General features: G+C 32.4%; 1 protein-coding gene across 1 annotated transcript; it reads right to left on the bottom strand.

Moving 5' to 3' along the window:
* Positions 1-945: 945 nt before the first annotated feature.
* On the bottom strand, positions 946-2,606 carry LOC110717751 (transcription factor MYB4-like). The gene is made up of 3 exons (XM_021896515.1): positions 2,302-2,606; positions 2,027-2,156; positions 946-1,901 (listed from the first exon to the last, which is right to left on the bottom strand). The coding sequence occupies exons 1-3, from the start codon at positions 2,432-2,434 to the stop codon at positions 1,250-1,252; spliced, it is 915 nt and encodes a 304-aa protein (XP_021752207.1). The 5' UTR covers positions 2,435-2,606; the 3' UTR covers positions 946-1,249.
* Positions 2,607-16,418: the final 13,812 nt, after the last annotated feature.

Raw genomic sequence — 16,418 nt, 5'->3', positions numbered from 1 at the left:
TAAATTGCACTTTTACCATCACACTCATAATTTTAAATTCTGCTTTTGCGAATAGTAAGGGATAGCTCGAATGGTTAGATTTTCCCTCCCGTTACCAGATGATCCTGAGATCGATTTTCATCACTTACCCTTGTGGTTCTCTAAAAACTCACATACACACAAAAATATAATTTTGCATGACTCCTTATATGCAGCGCTAAGGTATTTATCTATCAAACTTTTTAACATATTTATTTCTTTTTTCATTATTATTATTTTGATTAAAGAGAGAAGTTGTTTATGTATTTTGATATATTTGTTCACCCTATATTATTGATAACTACTCACTAATACATTACATAAATTCATTCATAGTAAATTAATTAAACTTTTAGTTTGTAATTTTGAATTGTTTAGTATTAGTAGATGAAAGAATAATAAAATATAATAACATATGCACATATTCCTTTATGACATAAACACACTTAAAACAATTTGGGGTCTAAACTCTCCCCCTCACTTACCTTATTATATGAGCCCAATCTCTCAAATTTGATAAAAAAATTTATCATTTACTATAGAATATGCATTGGATTCTATATGAGTATATGTAGTCTTATTCAGTTATTGTTCTAGTAGCTGAAGTTAATTTTTAATTTTTATGACGTCACTTAAACACATAAAATAAATTTCGGATTCTAACAAGATCTACTTAACATTAATATTGCTGCTCATTTCCTAAGGTAATTTAAAAAAAAAAAAAAAAAAAAAAAAAAGGAATCCTCAATCAAAGTTATAATAGGTGACTTAGAAAATCCACAAAATTTATGGTAAAATACAGAATAATACGCCCAAGGTTAAATACAATTAGTAATTCACAAGTGTACATATACAAGTCACACACAAACACACCCGTACAATAAAGTATGCTTGTATTGAATATTAATTTTACTTTGTGGAAGTAGATTTTTGGTCCGAAATCTTCTTATAAATCTCTCAAAACTCTTTATCTAAAGGTCAAAAAACAAGCGTACACTTTTGACTTTTGTTCCCTTAAAGAAAATCTAAACTACTATACAAAAAAAAAAAAAAAAAAAAAAAAAAGAATTTCATTTTTTCTTATGGTTATTTTTAAAAAGAAAATAAAATAACCAACAAAAAAAAAAATCAACAGTATAATAATTTCTTAATTAGTGGGGTAAAATAATCTCCATTATCCATCCTTTTCACGCCGCCCTCATTGCATGTGATTATGCACCTAAAAAGTTGCTCAAAATTCTGGCAATTCTGGGGCCCCACCTGCTTGGACAAAAACATCTAACCAAAAATCCATGTTATCTTTGGCATCTCCATAATTTACTGGGCCTACGTTATTATCGTATACTTGTGCACTAAATTTATTATTTTGTTCTTCGTCACAAAAAAATGACTCAAATTGTACCATTTGATCATTATCTTCCATAATGTTATCAAATTCGGATGGTAATAAATCTTGTGGCTCCCAAAATGTCTCGTCTATGATGGGAAGATAGTCCAAATTCGGCAACTGCTGAATACAATTGTCAAAAGTTTGTACGTCCATGATAAAGCTCGTGTCACTTGGTACTTCTATACTTGATACCTCAGTGCCTGATGAAGACATGTCGTCGCTTGTTAATGATGATTGTTGGGGAGAGCCGGAGGTTGCGATATGATCACTAGTGCTTTCCGGGAAGCTGTATCCACTAGAAGAGTCGTCGGTGGTGGTGGTTGTGGTGGCGGCGAGGGCCTTTTTATTATTGGCATCATGACATTTTTTAGCCATTTTTCCATGTGATTTTGTGGGTTGATATTCTTTGAGCCTCTTCTTCAAGTGTGTGTGCCACACATTTTTTATTTCATTATCTGTTCTTCCTGGAAGCCTTGCTGCTATAGCGGACCACCTAAAATAATTGGAAAAAATAACATAAGATTTCTATATCGTAAAAATAAACATGATTTATGATTTCTCCAATCCTAAGTTACAGTTCATTGAAGAAAGGTGGTTAATAAAAAAACGTAAGCTCACCTATTTCCCAGCATTTCATGAAGTTGAATAATGGTATCCTCTTCTTCTGTTGAGAAGTTTCCCCTTTTAATATCCGGCCTCAGATAATTTATCCATCTCAATCTACAACTCTTCCCACATCTCAATAATCCTGCATAATAATAAAAAAAAAAAAAAAAAACAAATTTAATATTATATAGATTACTAGTATTATATATACTATCCGAACTTGCAAAACTTGGTTCGAGCAGTATATATAATAGGGTTTGAAGAGGTTCAAATGTAAGTAAGCTTACCAGCTTGTTTGGGGAGGGCGCGCCAATTGCTATGGCCATGATGTTGAATAAAAGAGATCAAGGTTTGATCTTCTTCAGGAGTCCAAGGTCCCTTCTTTAGTCCAACCTTGTCACAACATGGAGCTCTTCCCATCTTTCTTATTGTTATTGTTGTTGATCTTGTAGTATAGTTTTCTTGTAGTTTTTAGAAGTGAATTTTTTGTAGTTCTAGGCAAAGAACAAAGGAAACTTGTTTGTTTGGTGTAAGAGCACGAGGAGAAATGAGGTATATATATATATATAGTGGAAAGGGTGAATAAAGCTAAGTACGTATGTAATTAGTTTAACTTTGAATGGTCCAAGCGTTTTAGTAATAAAGGTGTACAAATTTTACAATTAATTACTAATATCAAAATTATAATCATTCAAAGTTGATTTTGCAACTTCTTGGAAATCCTCTTTCTCTCTCCTTCCTAGCTCCTTGCACGTATGCCTTTTTTTGTTGTCATCTTTTGTGAGACCAATGAAAGTGTATATATGGACGATTATTACTCTCATTTTCCACATCCAATTATAAATATAAAAAAAAAAAAAAATTTATTTTGCTAAAGATATGATATGATCAAATCACTTTAATCATTTCTTCTTGAGATTTAGGAAAAATTCACTAACAATTTTTAATATGGCGTTTAACCTATGGTGTAATTTTGTATCATTTATATGCACCATTATATGTTTGGGATATGTTCTAAAATTATCTGATCTCTTAATTACTTCATTTGGTTACAAATGCAGCAACCATTTGATTGATCTAATAAAAATCGGATTTACTTTTTTTTTTTTCACTACATACACTTTCACATACTCTTCGTCATATTAATTAAACTTTTTTCGGTGATAATTCATCAAGGTTCTTGCACTACATTTTCTCTCGACCCCATTCGTTTAAGCTTAGCTTTTTTTTTCATAAATTTGTTTCACCTCATTATCAACATAACAATTGTTTACAAAATAGCCTTAATAAAATTCACGCTAAGTTCTTTATTTTTCGTTAGACTTTTCTAATTTTGTCAGTTTCACATTTTAATTTTGTTACTGTATTATTAGACTATTGGCGCTAAGTATAATTTTTTTTTTCTTTGATTATATTGGCAATTAATTAACTTCTTACACAAGCACCAATAGTCTAATAATATAGCATTTACTTTCTTATTTATTCTTACTAAATGCCACTCAAAAGTTATTACGACATTATCTCCGCTCTCTCGTACTTTTCCCTTAAACATGCCCCACTTTTCACACTTTCTCTCCTATCCTTAGTTTTTGAAACCTTAATATTTGTATGTGTTTAGCTGTGATTTAGAAATTAATCATGATAATATAACACGTTAACATAATTTCACATCAAAGGGTGAATATATCAATTATTATTTAAAAAAATTCTCAAATTATAATTCTTTTATGTAATTATTTATATTTTTCATATCAATGCGAGATAGTGGAAAATAATTGTATTCAACAAACAAGGTGGCTTCTTTAGTCTCGATTATATATATACTTGTAACTTGTAGTACATGAGTTCATCATCATATTTTTCCACTCAAGCCTACTTTAGATTTTATTTCATATAATATTCAGATTAGACTAATCTAAGTATTAGACCCTACTTACTCCAATGAAAAACCGAATTAGGAGATCGAAGTGTTCAATTTTTTATTGTTAAAGTTTAATGTGAAAGAAATTAAGGCAATTATCGCCATCAACTTTTATATTTAGCTTGAACAATAAAACTTTTCATCTTGTTATACAATTAAAAGTCAGTAATATTTGATTGATCATGTCATATTTGGATACATAGAGCACTATGCTTTAGAATAAGACCAAAATTAGTTTGGATCTACCTAATTTTAATTTGATATGATTTACTTTTACCACTTGTTCCTCTAAAATGTTATTTTTAGTAGAAATTTTTGACCTTTTCTAATCAATTTTAATTTTGGACAGAAAGACATTGATTTTACAAAAGAGAATTAATTTACTGATTGAATCTACTTTTTTTTTTTTTTTTTTTATACTAGTATATATACTTCCTCTATTCCACAAATATTGCAACAATAATGAAATTACGCATCTCAAACCACATTTAATATGTTAAATATCTATAATTATATAAGAGTAAAAATTATAAGTATGTATCATCAAAATTGATATAAGTATTGTAATTCATATAGTATTTTTACATGTAATGTACTCTTTTTGCACAATGAAATTTTCTACGTGATACAATTTTATTAACACAAATTGTTGTCAAACCTCTATATGTTAGAAAGAGCTATGTCAAGCCTAATTTTTCTTTTTATATATAATATATACAGAATACTTCATCGAGTATTAATTTAATTAAACGAAATTTTTTTTTTGTCATCACAAAATATGCTTAAATATACTTTATGTACAGAACATGAAATTGCAGCTAGGATGCATGGAGGAAGAAGCATCATATGCATGGACGTATAAATTAAATAATTAAATTTAAAATCAAAGAAACATAACTTGCATGAGATTTTAGGTACTACAAGTAAAAGAGAAGCCATTTTAAAGAGGGCCCTCGGACAAAAGAGGGCTTGCATCATCATATTATAAATTTTATAATAATAGTTAATGCACCAAACTTTGTATTAGTAGTATATTATATATGATACCCAAAAAGAAAGTAAGAAATGTAGCATTTAGTCACACTATTCACATTGTTCGCTAATCAATTAGTCGTTGCCCCGTCCAAAATATAATACTTTAACTAATATTATTATATAGGACTACTATTGACCAGCAAGTTAAACTCGGTTTGGTGATAAATTTCGGTGGTTTGATTTTCACTTAGGGCACTTTGAAGGCAGGATTTCGTTTCTTTACCCTTTTTACACTCTCAAATTAAAGCATACATTTAGCCCTAGCGCAACTCGAATTGATGTTGGTTATTGATTGATCTACACATAATTCTAAGTTAGTAGGCATTTACCTTTTAATGATAGACAATAAATAAATTTATATTGAGATCAATTTAATAAATATCTCGTTTAACTATAATATTCTAATTTATACTCTGTGAATTCCAAAAAAATAAGTGAAAATTGCATGTATAATTAATGTAAAAATTCAAATTGCATTATTAAAAAAATAGAGAAAATATATACATAAACTGTTGCCCTGAATTTTATACGTATTGCTCATGCATGTACAAACATGCAACTTGCATCCGAAAGAACATGTAGTTTTTTTTGTTTTTTGTTTTTTGGTTTTTTTTTTTTTTTTTTTTTTTTTTGACAAGAAGAAAAGGAATTTCATTAATAAAATATAGCCAAACATCGCTTACATGTAATTCCTAAGAAATCAGGAATTCAAACACAAGTACACACCTTAAAACTAAATACATCGTAGATTTGATTAACAATCGCCGTAATAAAAAACTTCATCTAAAACAATACAATCTATGAGTTCGCACTGATTCGGCTTGAAATCCACTGATGCGTAGTTATTGAGTGAAAATACTCATATATTCCTCTGGGTTCTTGTTGAGATTAAGAAACCCTAATCTTCAATTCTCGCTATACAAACAAGAAAATAAACTCAAGAGAAAATCATCATCTCAAGAATGAGATCTATTTATTGAAAGCAATTAAAAGGTTTTTGGGGCTTACCACCTGTAAGAATACCACTGCAAGCCCCTACAAAGATTCACAACTGATACCAAGAGGAAAGAGATGATAGCTAGAGATAATGAGAAAAGGGAGAAGAGAGAAGGAAAACCTTTAAAAAAATTGAAAAAACCTAGTAATAGAGGTTAAGAAAACCCTCCCAAGGGGAAAACCCTAGAGGGTACCAAAAAAACCCTCCCAAGTAGAAAACCTAGAGAAAACTCCACATAACAGTATACAGTTATCGAAAGAACATGTACTCCCTCCGTCCCTTAATGATAGTCCCTTATGGACAATTTTCACCGGAATTAATAAACATAAATAAGAACTAGTAAAAAAATATTAAAAAGGTAAACTTACATTGGGTATGCAAAAAAGTAGAGAGAGAAAGTAATAAAAGTACATGAAAAAATAAAATTTACATAGAATAGTTAAATTTGCACAAATATTGTTGCAAGTTGGAGGGAATTTTTGTAAAAAATTAATATTAATGGTACTTGAAAAAAGCAAATAAGACTATTATTTTGGGACTTAAAATTAACTATAAGGGATGGAGGAAGTAGTTAAGTTGAAATAATTTGGCATTATTATGATAAATTGTTGACCGAAAAATTTGGTAACGCAAACAAGAACCAAAGGGCGCCGATCAATTAGTCAATATAGACGTCAAATGAGTACTTGTACTGTTGCACACCTGGACACCATTTCAACTCGCTAAAGCCACGGAAGCAACGTATTCTGCCCCACTTGTACTACAACTTGCTACTATCTATCTCCCACAAATCCTTTCAGTTTGGGTTAGTGTGTTAGACATTTTGGGAGTGAGAGGGGGGAGAAAAGTAAAGGAAATTCCCATTACAAAGTGTCTCTAGTGGGGTTTGGTCCCACAACTTCAACTTGTATAGTCGTACTCTGTATGATTTATTTTCTAAGTCTAAAATAAGATATTTAAGTATGTGTTCTAGTTATCATCTGATTTTATTTATTTGAACTTATTTTAGTTGTAAATTGCATTTTGGATAATTTTTATAATGACCCTTATTAATCCCTTATCACAACTCATTATAACATACGTGTATATGTAAAAATAAGGTGAATACAACATGACTTAATATGATATAACATTCTTATCTTATATATTAAGTGTTGGTCGATGTTTTTTATTACTCCGTTTTATGTTAATTGATTATTACTTGCTCCACTTTTCTATTGCGGCCGTATTTAATTACTTGCTCATTTTTTTTTTTTGAAACTTTTAACAATATTTTACTGTACTATTTTCTTCATTACTAGTGGTCCCCTCACATCATATTTCAATATTTTTCATATTCTCTCTCCTCTTCATTTATACTCACTTTTGCTTTTTTAGATTTTTTTATTTTTCAACTAATTCCACTTAACTTCCATCATATTTTATCATTTTCTACTATTTCCCCTAAACTCCGTGCATGAAGAAATGAAGCAAGTAATAAAATACGAAGGAGTACTCCGTAGTAGAAGTATAACAAAGTATTGTACCACACGTGTTAAGCTAATAGGTTATGCGTAAAGTCAAAGAGAGTGGAAACTCTATGAATGGACTAAGGATCCTCCAAATATAGAAGTAGTGGTAAAAGGATAGGGTTCATATTCCATAAGGTCAATAAAACGATGACTAAACAACATTTTACAACAAGAAATGCATGGATTTTGAAATTTTTGTTTTGTTGGCACATACCTATACGTGTAAAATGCTCATCAAAATTTGCAGAATTTATTAGTACTACAAAGTACAACATATCAACAATCTAATATGCTTCATTTGACCAATGTTTTTAAAGTTGTCGGCGTGGTCTAAGATTGATTTTAATAATGGAAGCACGATTTACTATGCTATCCGAGTAGATCACAAGTAGTTAGATAATGACCAAGAAAATTGTAGTAGGGGTTACAAGTATAAAGCAAGGTATATTTATACACTACTCCGTACATAGCGTAGTTAAGTCTTAGACAAAAATAAGTTTAAATAGGTATATTCTATTCACCTTATTTTTATTTATTTTAGGTTTAATAAGTTCAAATAAGCTTTAATTAAGTTTAGTTAAGAAAAAATCAGTTTTAATATGGGTTACTCAAAGCTACTTAATTTAGATAAAATAAATTAAGATGAAAAGTTTAGATAACATTTTTTTTCTTTGAGGCAAATTAAAATAAGTTCATTTGAATGATACAATTTTTTTCAGAGACCAACAAATACCCCTCAACTTAGAAGTAATTAAAAAGTTTAGGAAAAATTGACAAAAATATCCCAAATTTCGCCGGTTCGCTTAAAATAATCCCAACAACTTCGGGGGTCATTCGCTCAAAATGATCCCAACCGGTCACTTAACCTATTATAACAAGTTAATGTAACACGTGTTGCTATTTAATTGGCTGATAATAAAATTAAAAAACAAAACCAAAAAAAAAATCTAGTTGCCGGAAGCTCCATCCACGACCATCTCCTCCACCACTTAGCCATGACCCCCTCCCAGAACCCCATCCCCGCCGACGCCTAAACGTTCCTCCCTTACACAGGCGCTGGTGATGCCCTTCCCCTGAACCACCAAAGACCAATCCACCCAAAAATCGCAACCTGAAATCCCTAAAAACCCTCCCCCACCACATTAAACCCCAAATTGGCCCTCCCCCACCCTCGAAACCCTTGGGGGAGGGCTGATTTGGGGGTTTAATGCGGTGGGGGAGGATTTTTTAAGGGTTTCAGGTTGCCATACGGGTGTTTTGGGTGGTGGTTTATTGGGTTAGGGTGAGGATAGTGTGCCGACGCCAGCGCGAGGAGGAATGTCTGGGCGCCGGCAGGGTTAGGGGTGAGCGGATCTGGGCGGGGTTAGGGGTTGCAAGGTGGTTTCGTGGTGGTTTGTGGGCTGGAAGGTGTTGGTTGCAGCGAAGTGCTGGTTTCGTGGTGGTTTGTGTAATTTACAAAAATGATTGTTGTGGTGTGGTGTGGCTCAGTGGTTGGTGTACAGGTGCGACGGTTCAGGGGGTAGGGGAGTGCGCTGGCGGTGATGGGGGGGTTCCGGAAGGGGGTCGTGGCTGACTGGCGGTGGGGAGGGTGGTCGTGGGTGTGGTTGGGTTTGTTTTTTAATTATTTAAAGTTTTTTTCTTTATTTATTTTTCAACCTAAATGTGCTGATATGTGTCACTCAAAACTTAAAAATAAAAAAAATATATAAAATAAATAAAAAAATCCACTTTAACAGGTTTGGGATCATTTTGAGCGAATGACCTTAAAGTTGGGATTATTTAAAAATAATCCAAAATTGGAATTATTTAAAAATAATTCAAAGTTAGGATTATTTTGAGCGAATCGGCAAAAGTTAAAATTATTTTTATCAATTTTTCCAGACCTTATTATCAGTTGGTTTTTGCTTTAAAGTTAAAGATTTACACATTGGTCCATATGCTTACAATCTTAGCTTGCTTAACGATGCAAACTCAAAATTAGGTGGTAATAATTAAGGTTATACGATGTAATATCCAACTATGTTTCTTCTTATCTCCTTGTTAATTGCCACATATACTTCCTCCGTGGCTCCGTCCCCTTTTTTTTCACCATTTGAGCCAAAAAAATTGGTTTATGGTGCAAAAAATATAGGAATTGAGGGAGTAGTTGCGAGATTTCAACATAAATTGTACGGTTGATGCGAATAGCTGATCAGTTACAAGCTATGTCTCACCCCTCATAATTATCCAAAAGATTTAATATAGTAATCAATGATTGAAGAATAGATGTATATTCAACAAAGCTTTCCGATAGTAGTACCTCTCAGGATAATAAAATAACTTCGATCTTAATTCACAAGATATGATAATATGAATACATGCAAGCTAATGGAAGGTTAATTATAACTGTTTATCATTCATTATGGTCAAAGGAAAGTTAAATCACGCTCTAGGTCACAACCGAATAGGTTAATTATAACTGTTTATCATTCATTATGATCTAAAGAAAATTAAATCACACTCTAGGTCACAACCGAATATCGATTTTTTTTTTTTTAAACAACTTTACACACTTTTATTACTCCATCTCCATCTTTTCAATGCAACATATATTGTTTAATTTGACAAAGTTGTTATTGTTATGGTTATTTATTTGTTTATTTTTCTGTTAGTTTTTGTTTTACTAAATCCCTTTAGATTATTGCTTCAAAAAAAAAAAAAAAAAAGAAAAATAAAAGCCCTTTAGATTAAAAGAGGCATGCAAGTAATAACATAAGCATGAAATTAGAAAAGACTCACAACATACATTTAGATAATGCAGGCTATATATGTGAACTTATTCAACTTATATAATTAATTACATGAAAATACGAATTAGTCTAATGAGTGTCAAAAAAAAAAAAAGGAATTAGTCTAACAGTAAATGCATGAAAAATTGAAAGTAGCACGATCGTTAATTATATTATATATAATCGCACGGTCACTTAAAGTGTTCAATTATATTGTTCACACTGTTGATTTGTCTATTTTTGCCTCCTTGGTGGCATTGGCCCACCCCTATTTTTGACTACGAACAAGGATACATCCTTCCTCAGTATTCAAAAGGTAAAAGGTAAAAGGTAAAATTTGCTAAAGTAAATAATCATTTATCAAAGGGCGCATCTTGTATTTTTGCTTTCTACAATTCTACTACGTCATACCATATATTTATAATTTTTTTCTCAATAATGAATATGTATTGATCTTTTTGTCACGCTGTTTCTTAATATTTCGTATCATAATATTATCATGTACTTTGTATGTCAAAAGATTGATTAGTCAAAAGCTTAACTTGATTCAATAACTTCTTCCATGGTGCTAATTAACTCATATGTACTCACTTACCTCAATAATAACTTGCTCAACTCGTCCTTATTAGTGTTTTAAGTTAAGTCGAACATCTTAAAAACTGCTCAAGTCCAACAACAAACTTTTGTATCCTTATTTTGTTCATCATCTTAATAAGTTTAACTTCAAGATTGTCAGCTTTCACTTAATAAAGTTAACTTTTTTTACAATTCATTATTTAAAAAAAATTATCAAGTTATTTACGAGTTTAACAAGTCGAGTTAGAAAATGTTCAGCTCATGCTCATGAAAGTTTCAAGTTGAGTCATCGTGTTTCGACCAAATCAAGTTAAAATTTCTCTCAATTGAAGCTTTTTTCAATTGAAAGAGAAACATTAAATCTTAAATATCATTCCTAATTATGCTTTTAGTTACGTACCATCGATTTAAGATAATCATCTTGTATTTCAAACTTAATTACTCAGTAATATTACCTTTGTATATATTCGATCTCCATACGTTAACTGTTCAATACGGGTCTGGGTCACACCCGCAATTAAGAGAGAGAGTCCACTTCATAAGACTAAAGGAGGGTTTCATCCCAAAACTATATGGCAATAGGAGGACTAGTAGCCCCTTAGCCTTATAAGGTGTTTAACTCTCTCTTCTTTTCTCAGTGTAGGACACTTAATTACATGTGTTGTTTGGCTAGTTTATACTTCAACACTCCCCCTCACATGTAAGATCCCTTAAATTTTTGTCACATGTAATGTTTCATGGGGTAAAGCGCATTTTTTCACTCCCCCTTACATGGACCTACTCAATTTAGCCCAGTGTACTCATTACTCAAGCCAATAGAGGTCTTAACTGTGGGCTTGACTCTGATACCATGTTAAATACAGGTGTGGGCCGCACCCGCAACCAAGAGAGAGAGTCCACTTCATAAGACCAAAATAGGTTCCATCCCAAAATCATATGACAAATGGAGGAGTAGTCCATTAGCCTTATAAAGTATTTAACTCTCTTCTTTTCTCAATATGAAATACTTACATGCGCTGTTTGGGAAGTTTATACTTCAACATTAGCTGAATGTCTAAAATTTATAAAGATATGAATTCCTAAATAGTTTAATGATTTGGTCTGTATAATAATCATTTCAAAGCATCTCCAAATAGAAAAGATGGTCATCAAATGTAATACAAATACAAATTATTCAACCCTAAAAGGCTAATATACTACCAAAAAAGAAAGTTAATTTATTTTCCAAGTAAATTAAATAATTAGATAGATAAATTAAAAAAAAAAAAGACATTAACAACTAATGATGATCAACTCTAATTACTCTATTATAAATTAAAACCCATTTCGTGCATACTATTCTAATATTCTTTACAGTCCACTTGACTACTTGAGCTAGTCTAATTATCACGTGCATTATTAAGCGAAACAAGTTCTATAAAGTATTTTGTTAGTTTACATATTTATGGATAAATGCATGCATAGTTTAGCTCGTGATTTGGAAGCTAGTTACTTTCATAATCTTCTTTACAATTATCAATCATATCTCTTTTATTTTACCAGAATTTCTTAATGCAACTGTGCTCAACTTTTTGGTCAATATTATTATAGCTCTCGTGTAAAAAGAAATTATTTAATTAAATACGAGTATGTATTAGATATGATCATATACCATTAAAAATTATGAATGCTACCCTTCTAATATAATGGTATTTAAGAATCATTGAGCAGCCCTTGAACTTTTGCTTGCTAACTATTATTGTACTAGATTTTTTTTGAGAAATAATTAAATTAAACAACTAGTAGAATATAATATTATGTGTCCACACATGTTAATTCTTAGGAGGTGACGTGTATTTTTAACTGATTATATTGTTTGATTTCAACATTAATTAGTCATTGATACGGGTGATTTCCTAATTAGTTATCATTTTCTATAATCTAATACGAACAATATTTTTGTAATAATTGAATTTTTTGGTGGTGACAATTAGTTTGATGAATCTTATAAGTCATAATTGCTTGCATTTTTTTTTCTTAACTGAAAGAATATAAATACTTGTATAATTGATGTAATTAATATTATGTGTATGCCATCCTTTAAATTATTAGTATAACTGTATAAGAGATATTATAGGTTTGTGATGTGATAAACTAAACAGTATAATTGCATACATTGGGTGGTAATTTAATTTCTTGCTTTTGGACTGAGAGCCTTTGTCGCTTTGAGCTCAAGAGGTATTGAACTATTAATTGGGACATTTTTATGTGAGGACCATTTTAGCTAGCTTAAAGCTAATCACTAGTAGAAAAAGTCAAATGAGCACCGGTTTTTAAAAACCAGTGCGAAAATAAATAGACGGGATTGAGGGAAAGAGTTTTCGCACCGGTTCAAACCAAACTGGTGCGAAAATGAGTTAATCGCACCGGTTCGAACCGGTGCGAATGTTAATGTTAAAAAAAAAACTCGGCCTTTTATCTTCTTTCTTTCTCTTTCCACGATCTCTCCTCCTTTCTCATCTGCCTCTCTCTCATCTACATCAATGGAGGCTCATTCCTCAAACTCCTTTTCTCTCCTTCGATCTCCTTCTCCATACCGCCGCTTTCCCTTTCCTTTTCTCTCTCCTTCGATCTCCTTCTCAGTCCGAAATTGGCGTCATTAGAACCAAGCACAACCACCATCGCCGCCGTCGTTAATTTAAACCAAATACAACAACAACAACAAACTTGAATCAATTATCGATTCAAAAATCAAAAATTCGAGGTTAGGGTTTCTGGGTTCTTTAGCTTTGCATTTTGGTCCAATTATTCATGTTAAATGCCTTGATTTTTTTGGATTTAATTTATGAATAGTTCGAAATTGTTGCTGGTCTTGGAGGTTTATGCGGTTGGGTGTTGGCGTTGTGGGTTACGGGAGGTTGTAGTGAAGGCAGGTTTCTGGGTGCTGTGTCTCGTGGATCCAGATTGGTTCTGAAAAATGCTCCAAGAGTCTCCTTGTCGACCCTTCGAAGAATTCACGGTGCTGGAGCAAAAATCTCTAGCGAGGAAGATGTACATCATCCTGATGAGTCCCCCTCTACGAAATGAAATTGCTCGCTCACAGTTCTTGGTAGATTTCTGTAACCCTTACCTTCTCTGTTTTTTTAGTTTTCTGATTTTTTAAAATTCATTACTTAGATGCATGTTTAAGGTGGAGGTAGATGTCTGATTCATGTTGTATGTGCTGGCCAGGTTGGATTTTGGTAATTGTTGGTAATTGTTGATGGTATTGTTGTTGTTATTGTTGATGGTATTGTTGATGCTGGTAATTGTTGGTAATTGTTGATGGTATTGATGTTGTTATTGTTGATGGTATTGTTGATGCTGGTAATTGTTGGTAATTATTCATGCCAGGTTGGATTTTGGTAATTGTTGGTAATGGTTTATGCTGGTAAATGCTGACAGTATTGTTGATGATAATTATTGATGGTATTGTTGATAGATTGTATTAATGATGGTCCCTGAATTGTTGATGGTATTGTTGGTTTTTGCTGTTGCCAGTACATTATTGTTGAGAGGATATCATGTGTGCAAGACAGACCTTAATGTGTTGAGTCCGTTGGCCATAAGTAGTTAAACTAATATAATCCATATGATGAAGGGACTCACTTACATCTTACATCTTCTCACTGTGATTTGCTCTAGTCTAGTGTTGCACACTGACAGTTGAGGTAACACAGTTTGAGAAGTTTTTAGATGAAAAAAAAACCCCTGCTGGAATCATGAATTATTTGCTTTAATTTGATGAAATTTTCTGTTTTTATTGATGATTGTTGTTGAAATTTACGTTTTCTGTTGATGAATGAAGTGAGGTTTTTGTGGATGAATTTCGGTTTTTGTTGAGGAATGATGATGAATTTTGCAAATTTTTGAATTAACTTTACTCGTTACATATACGGATCAGTAGTACATGTCATGCATATAAATTGATAAAATCACAAGTTTTAAACCTTTTTTTTATGAATTAGTTTCGGGTTTGGCTTTTTTTGATGAATTCATTTCGGTTTTGGCCTTAATTATGGATTATTCTTCTGATTTTGATCCAAGTGGTTGATGAATTGTCCCTTTAAATGCATACATTCTTTGAATTTTAAAGATGTGTTGATGTCTAACCTATGGTAATTCATCACTGAAGCTTAGAGCTTCTTAGCTGGAGAATGAATCTTTTCTGTTTTCTAGGCGCTAGGCACTAGACAAGAATTGTTTTCAATATATATCCAGATTATATGGAACAACACCCTTATCTTCTAATTTTTATTTGGTGGCGTTTATCACTCTTATCCAGTGTGTTTGGTTAGTAATGATGAAAGGATGGGAAAGGGTCAAAAAGTGTGGAAAGGAAAGGGGACTAAAGGTGAGGGAAGGGAGTGTTGATAATTTAGAGTGTCGGAGGAGCGCTCGCGCTTCTGAAACGCGCTCGCGCCAGTTAGGCGCGACCCGCGTCAAAACCGCGCATAAACCGCGATGAGTTTCTGGAAATTCTGGAAAAGTTTGGAGCCGCGCCCGCGCCATGGCATGGCGCGACCCGCGCCTAAACTGCGCTAAAATCGCGCTAACTTCCTGGAATTTCAATTATTTTAGGCAAAGAAGGAGGCGCGCCCGCGCCCTATGGTGGAGCGCCCGCGCTGCTGTGGTGGCGCGCCCGCGCCTCTTCGCACGCGCCCACGCTTCTTGCCGTTTTGCGGTTTTATTCGACGGTTGATTCTATTATATATGGAATGAGTATTTTCGAAAGGGAGACACAGAACATTATTATCTTCATCTTCTCCTCAAGAATTCTCCAATTTCTCTAAATTTTCTTGAAAACTATTTTTGAGAAAAACCTCTTGATTTTAGCCTTTGTAGTAAGTCATCCATCGGTTTTCGATTCTTTGTGCTAAGAACGGAAAGTGCTGTCAATTGTATCTCAAAGGGAATTTCTAGATTAACCCAAGCACCGTGTGGGGGAAATTAATCCCTTTAGGAAAGTATTCATACGCATTTGACAGTGTATCAAGATCATAGTCTCAAGGGACATCGCGATTCTCATGTTCATGTGTTCGTTGATCGGCTTGGAGTTTAGGCAAGTGTTTAATTCTTCATACTAGTGTTTCCTTTGAAATTTCTGTAATTTCTTAGATTATAATACTTGATTGGAACACATTGTTGTGTTTGTTTAATTACATTACTTTGTCTTGTAATAATATTTTAGGTTTTGTTTCCCACACATTTTATCAAGAATTTCTTGTTATTATAAGTGTTTTCTAGTTTGAATTCACTGAAAACCTAACAGGGAGGGAGTTCAAATTTTCCCATATATTGAACGGAATTGGCTTTTTAAAAGGGAAAGGGTATAAAATCCCAAAAATGAGTTTGCTAACTTTGCTTCAAATATGACTATTTCATTAATTTAATGCATTGGTAGTCGGGCTGCAAGATATGATATCAATCACCAACTTGCCATTCCGAGGTCCTATTTAGGTGTTGGATTTCCTTCATTTGGTTATCAAACCCGAAGCCACCCATTCATTACTTACCATTATGTTGATTTTATCAAAGAAGTCTTTATTGCATAGCCTATTTCTAGATTGGCATAAGT

Source organism: Chenopodium quinoa, unplaced genomic scaffold, assembly GCF_001683475.1.
Source record: "Chenopodium quinoa cultivar QQ74 unplaced genomic scaffold, ASM168347v1, whole genome shotgun sequence".
Classification (NCBI taxonomy): domain Eukaryota; kingdom Viridiplantae; phylum Streptophyta; class Magnoliopsida; order Caryophyllales; family Amaranthaceae; genus Chenopodium; species Chenopodium quinoa.
This window is presented reverse-complemented; position numbering and strand designations above follow the sequence as displayed.

Coding starts and splice junctions, on each gene's coding strand:
- LOC110717751 (XM_021896515.1), bottom strand. CDS start 2,434: ATGGGAAGAGCTCCATGTTGTGACAAGGTTGGACTAAAGAAGGGACCT. Junction 2,157..2,301: donor CGCCCTCCCCAAACAAGCTG/GTAAGCTTACTT, acceptor ATTATTATGCAG/GATTATTGAGATGTGGGAAG. Junction 1,902..2,026: donor CATGAAATGCTGGGAAATAG/GTGAGCTTACGT, acceptor CAATTATTTTAG/GTGGTCCGCTATAGCAGCAA.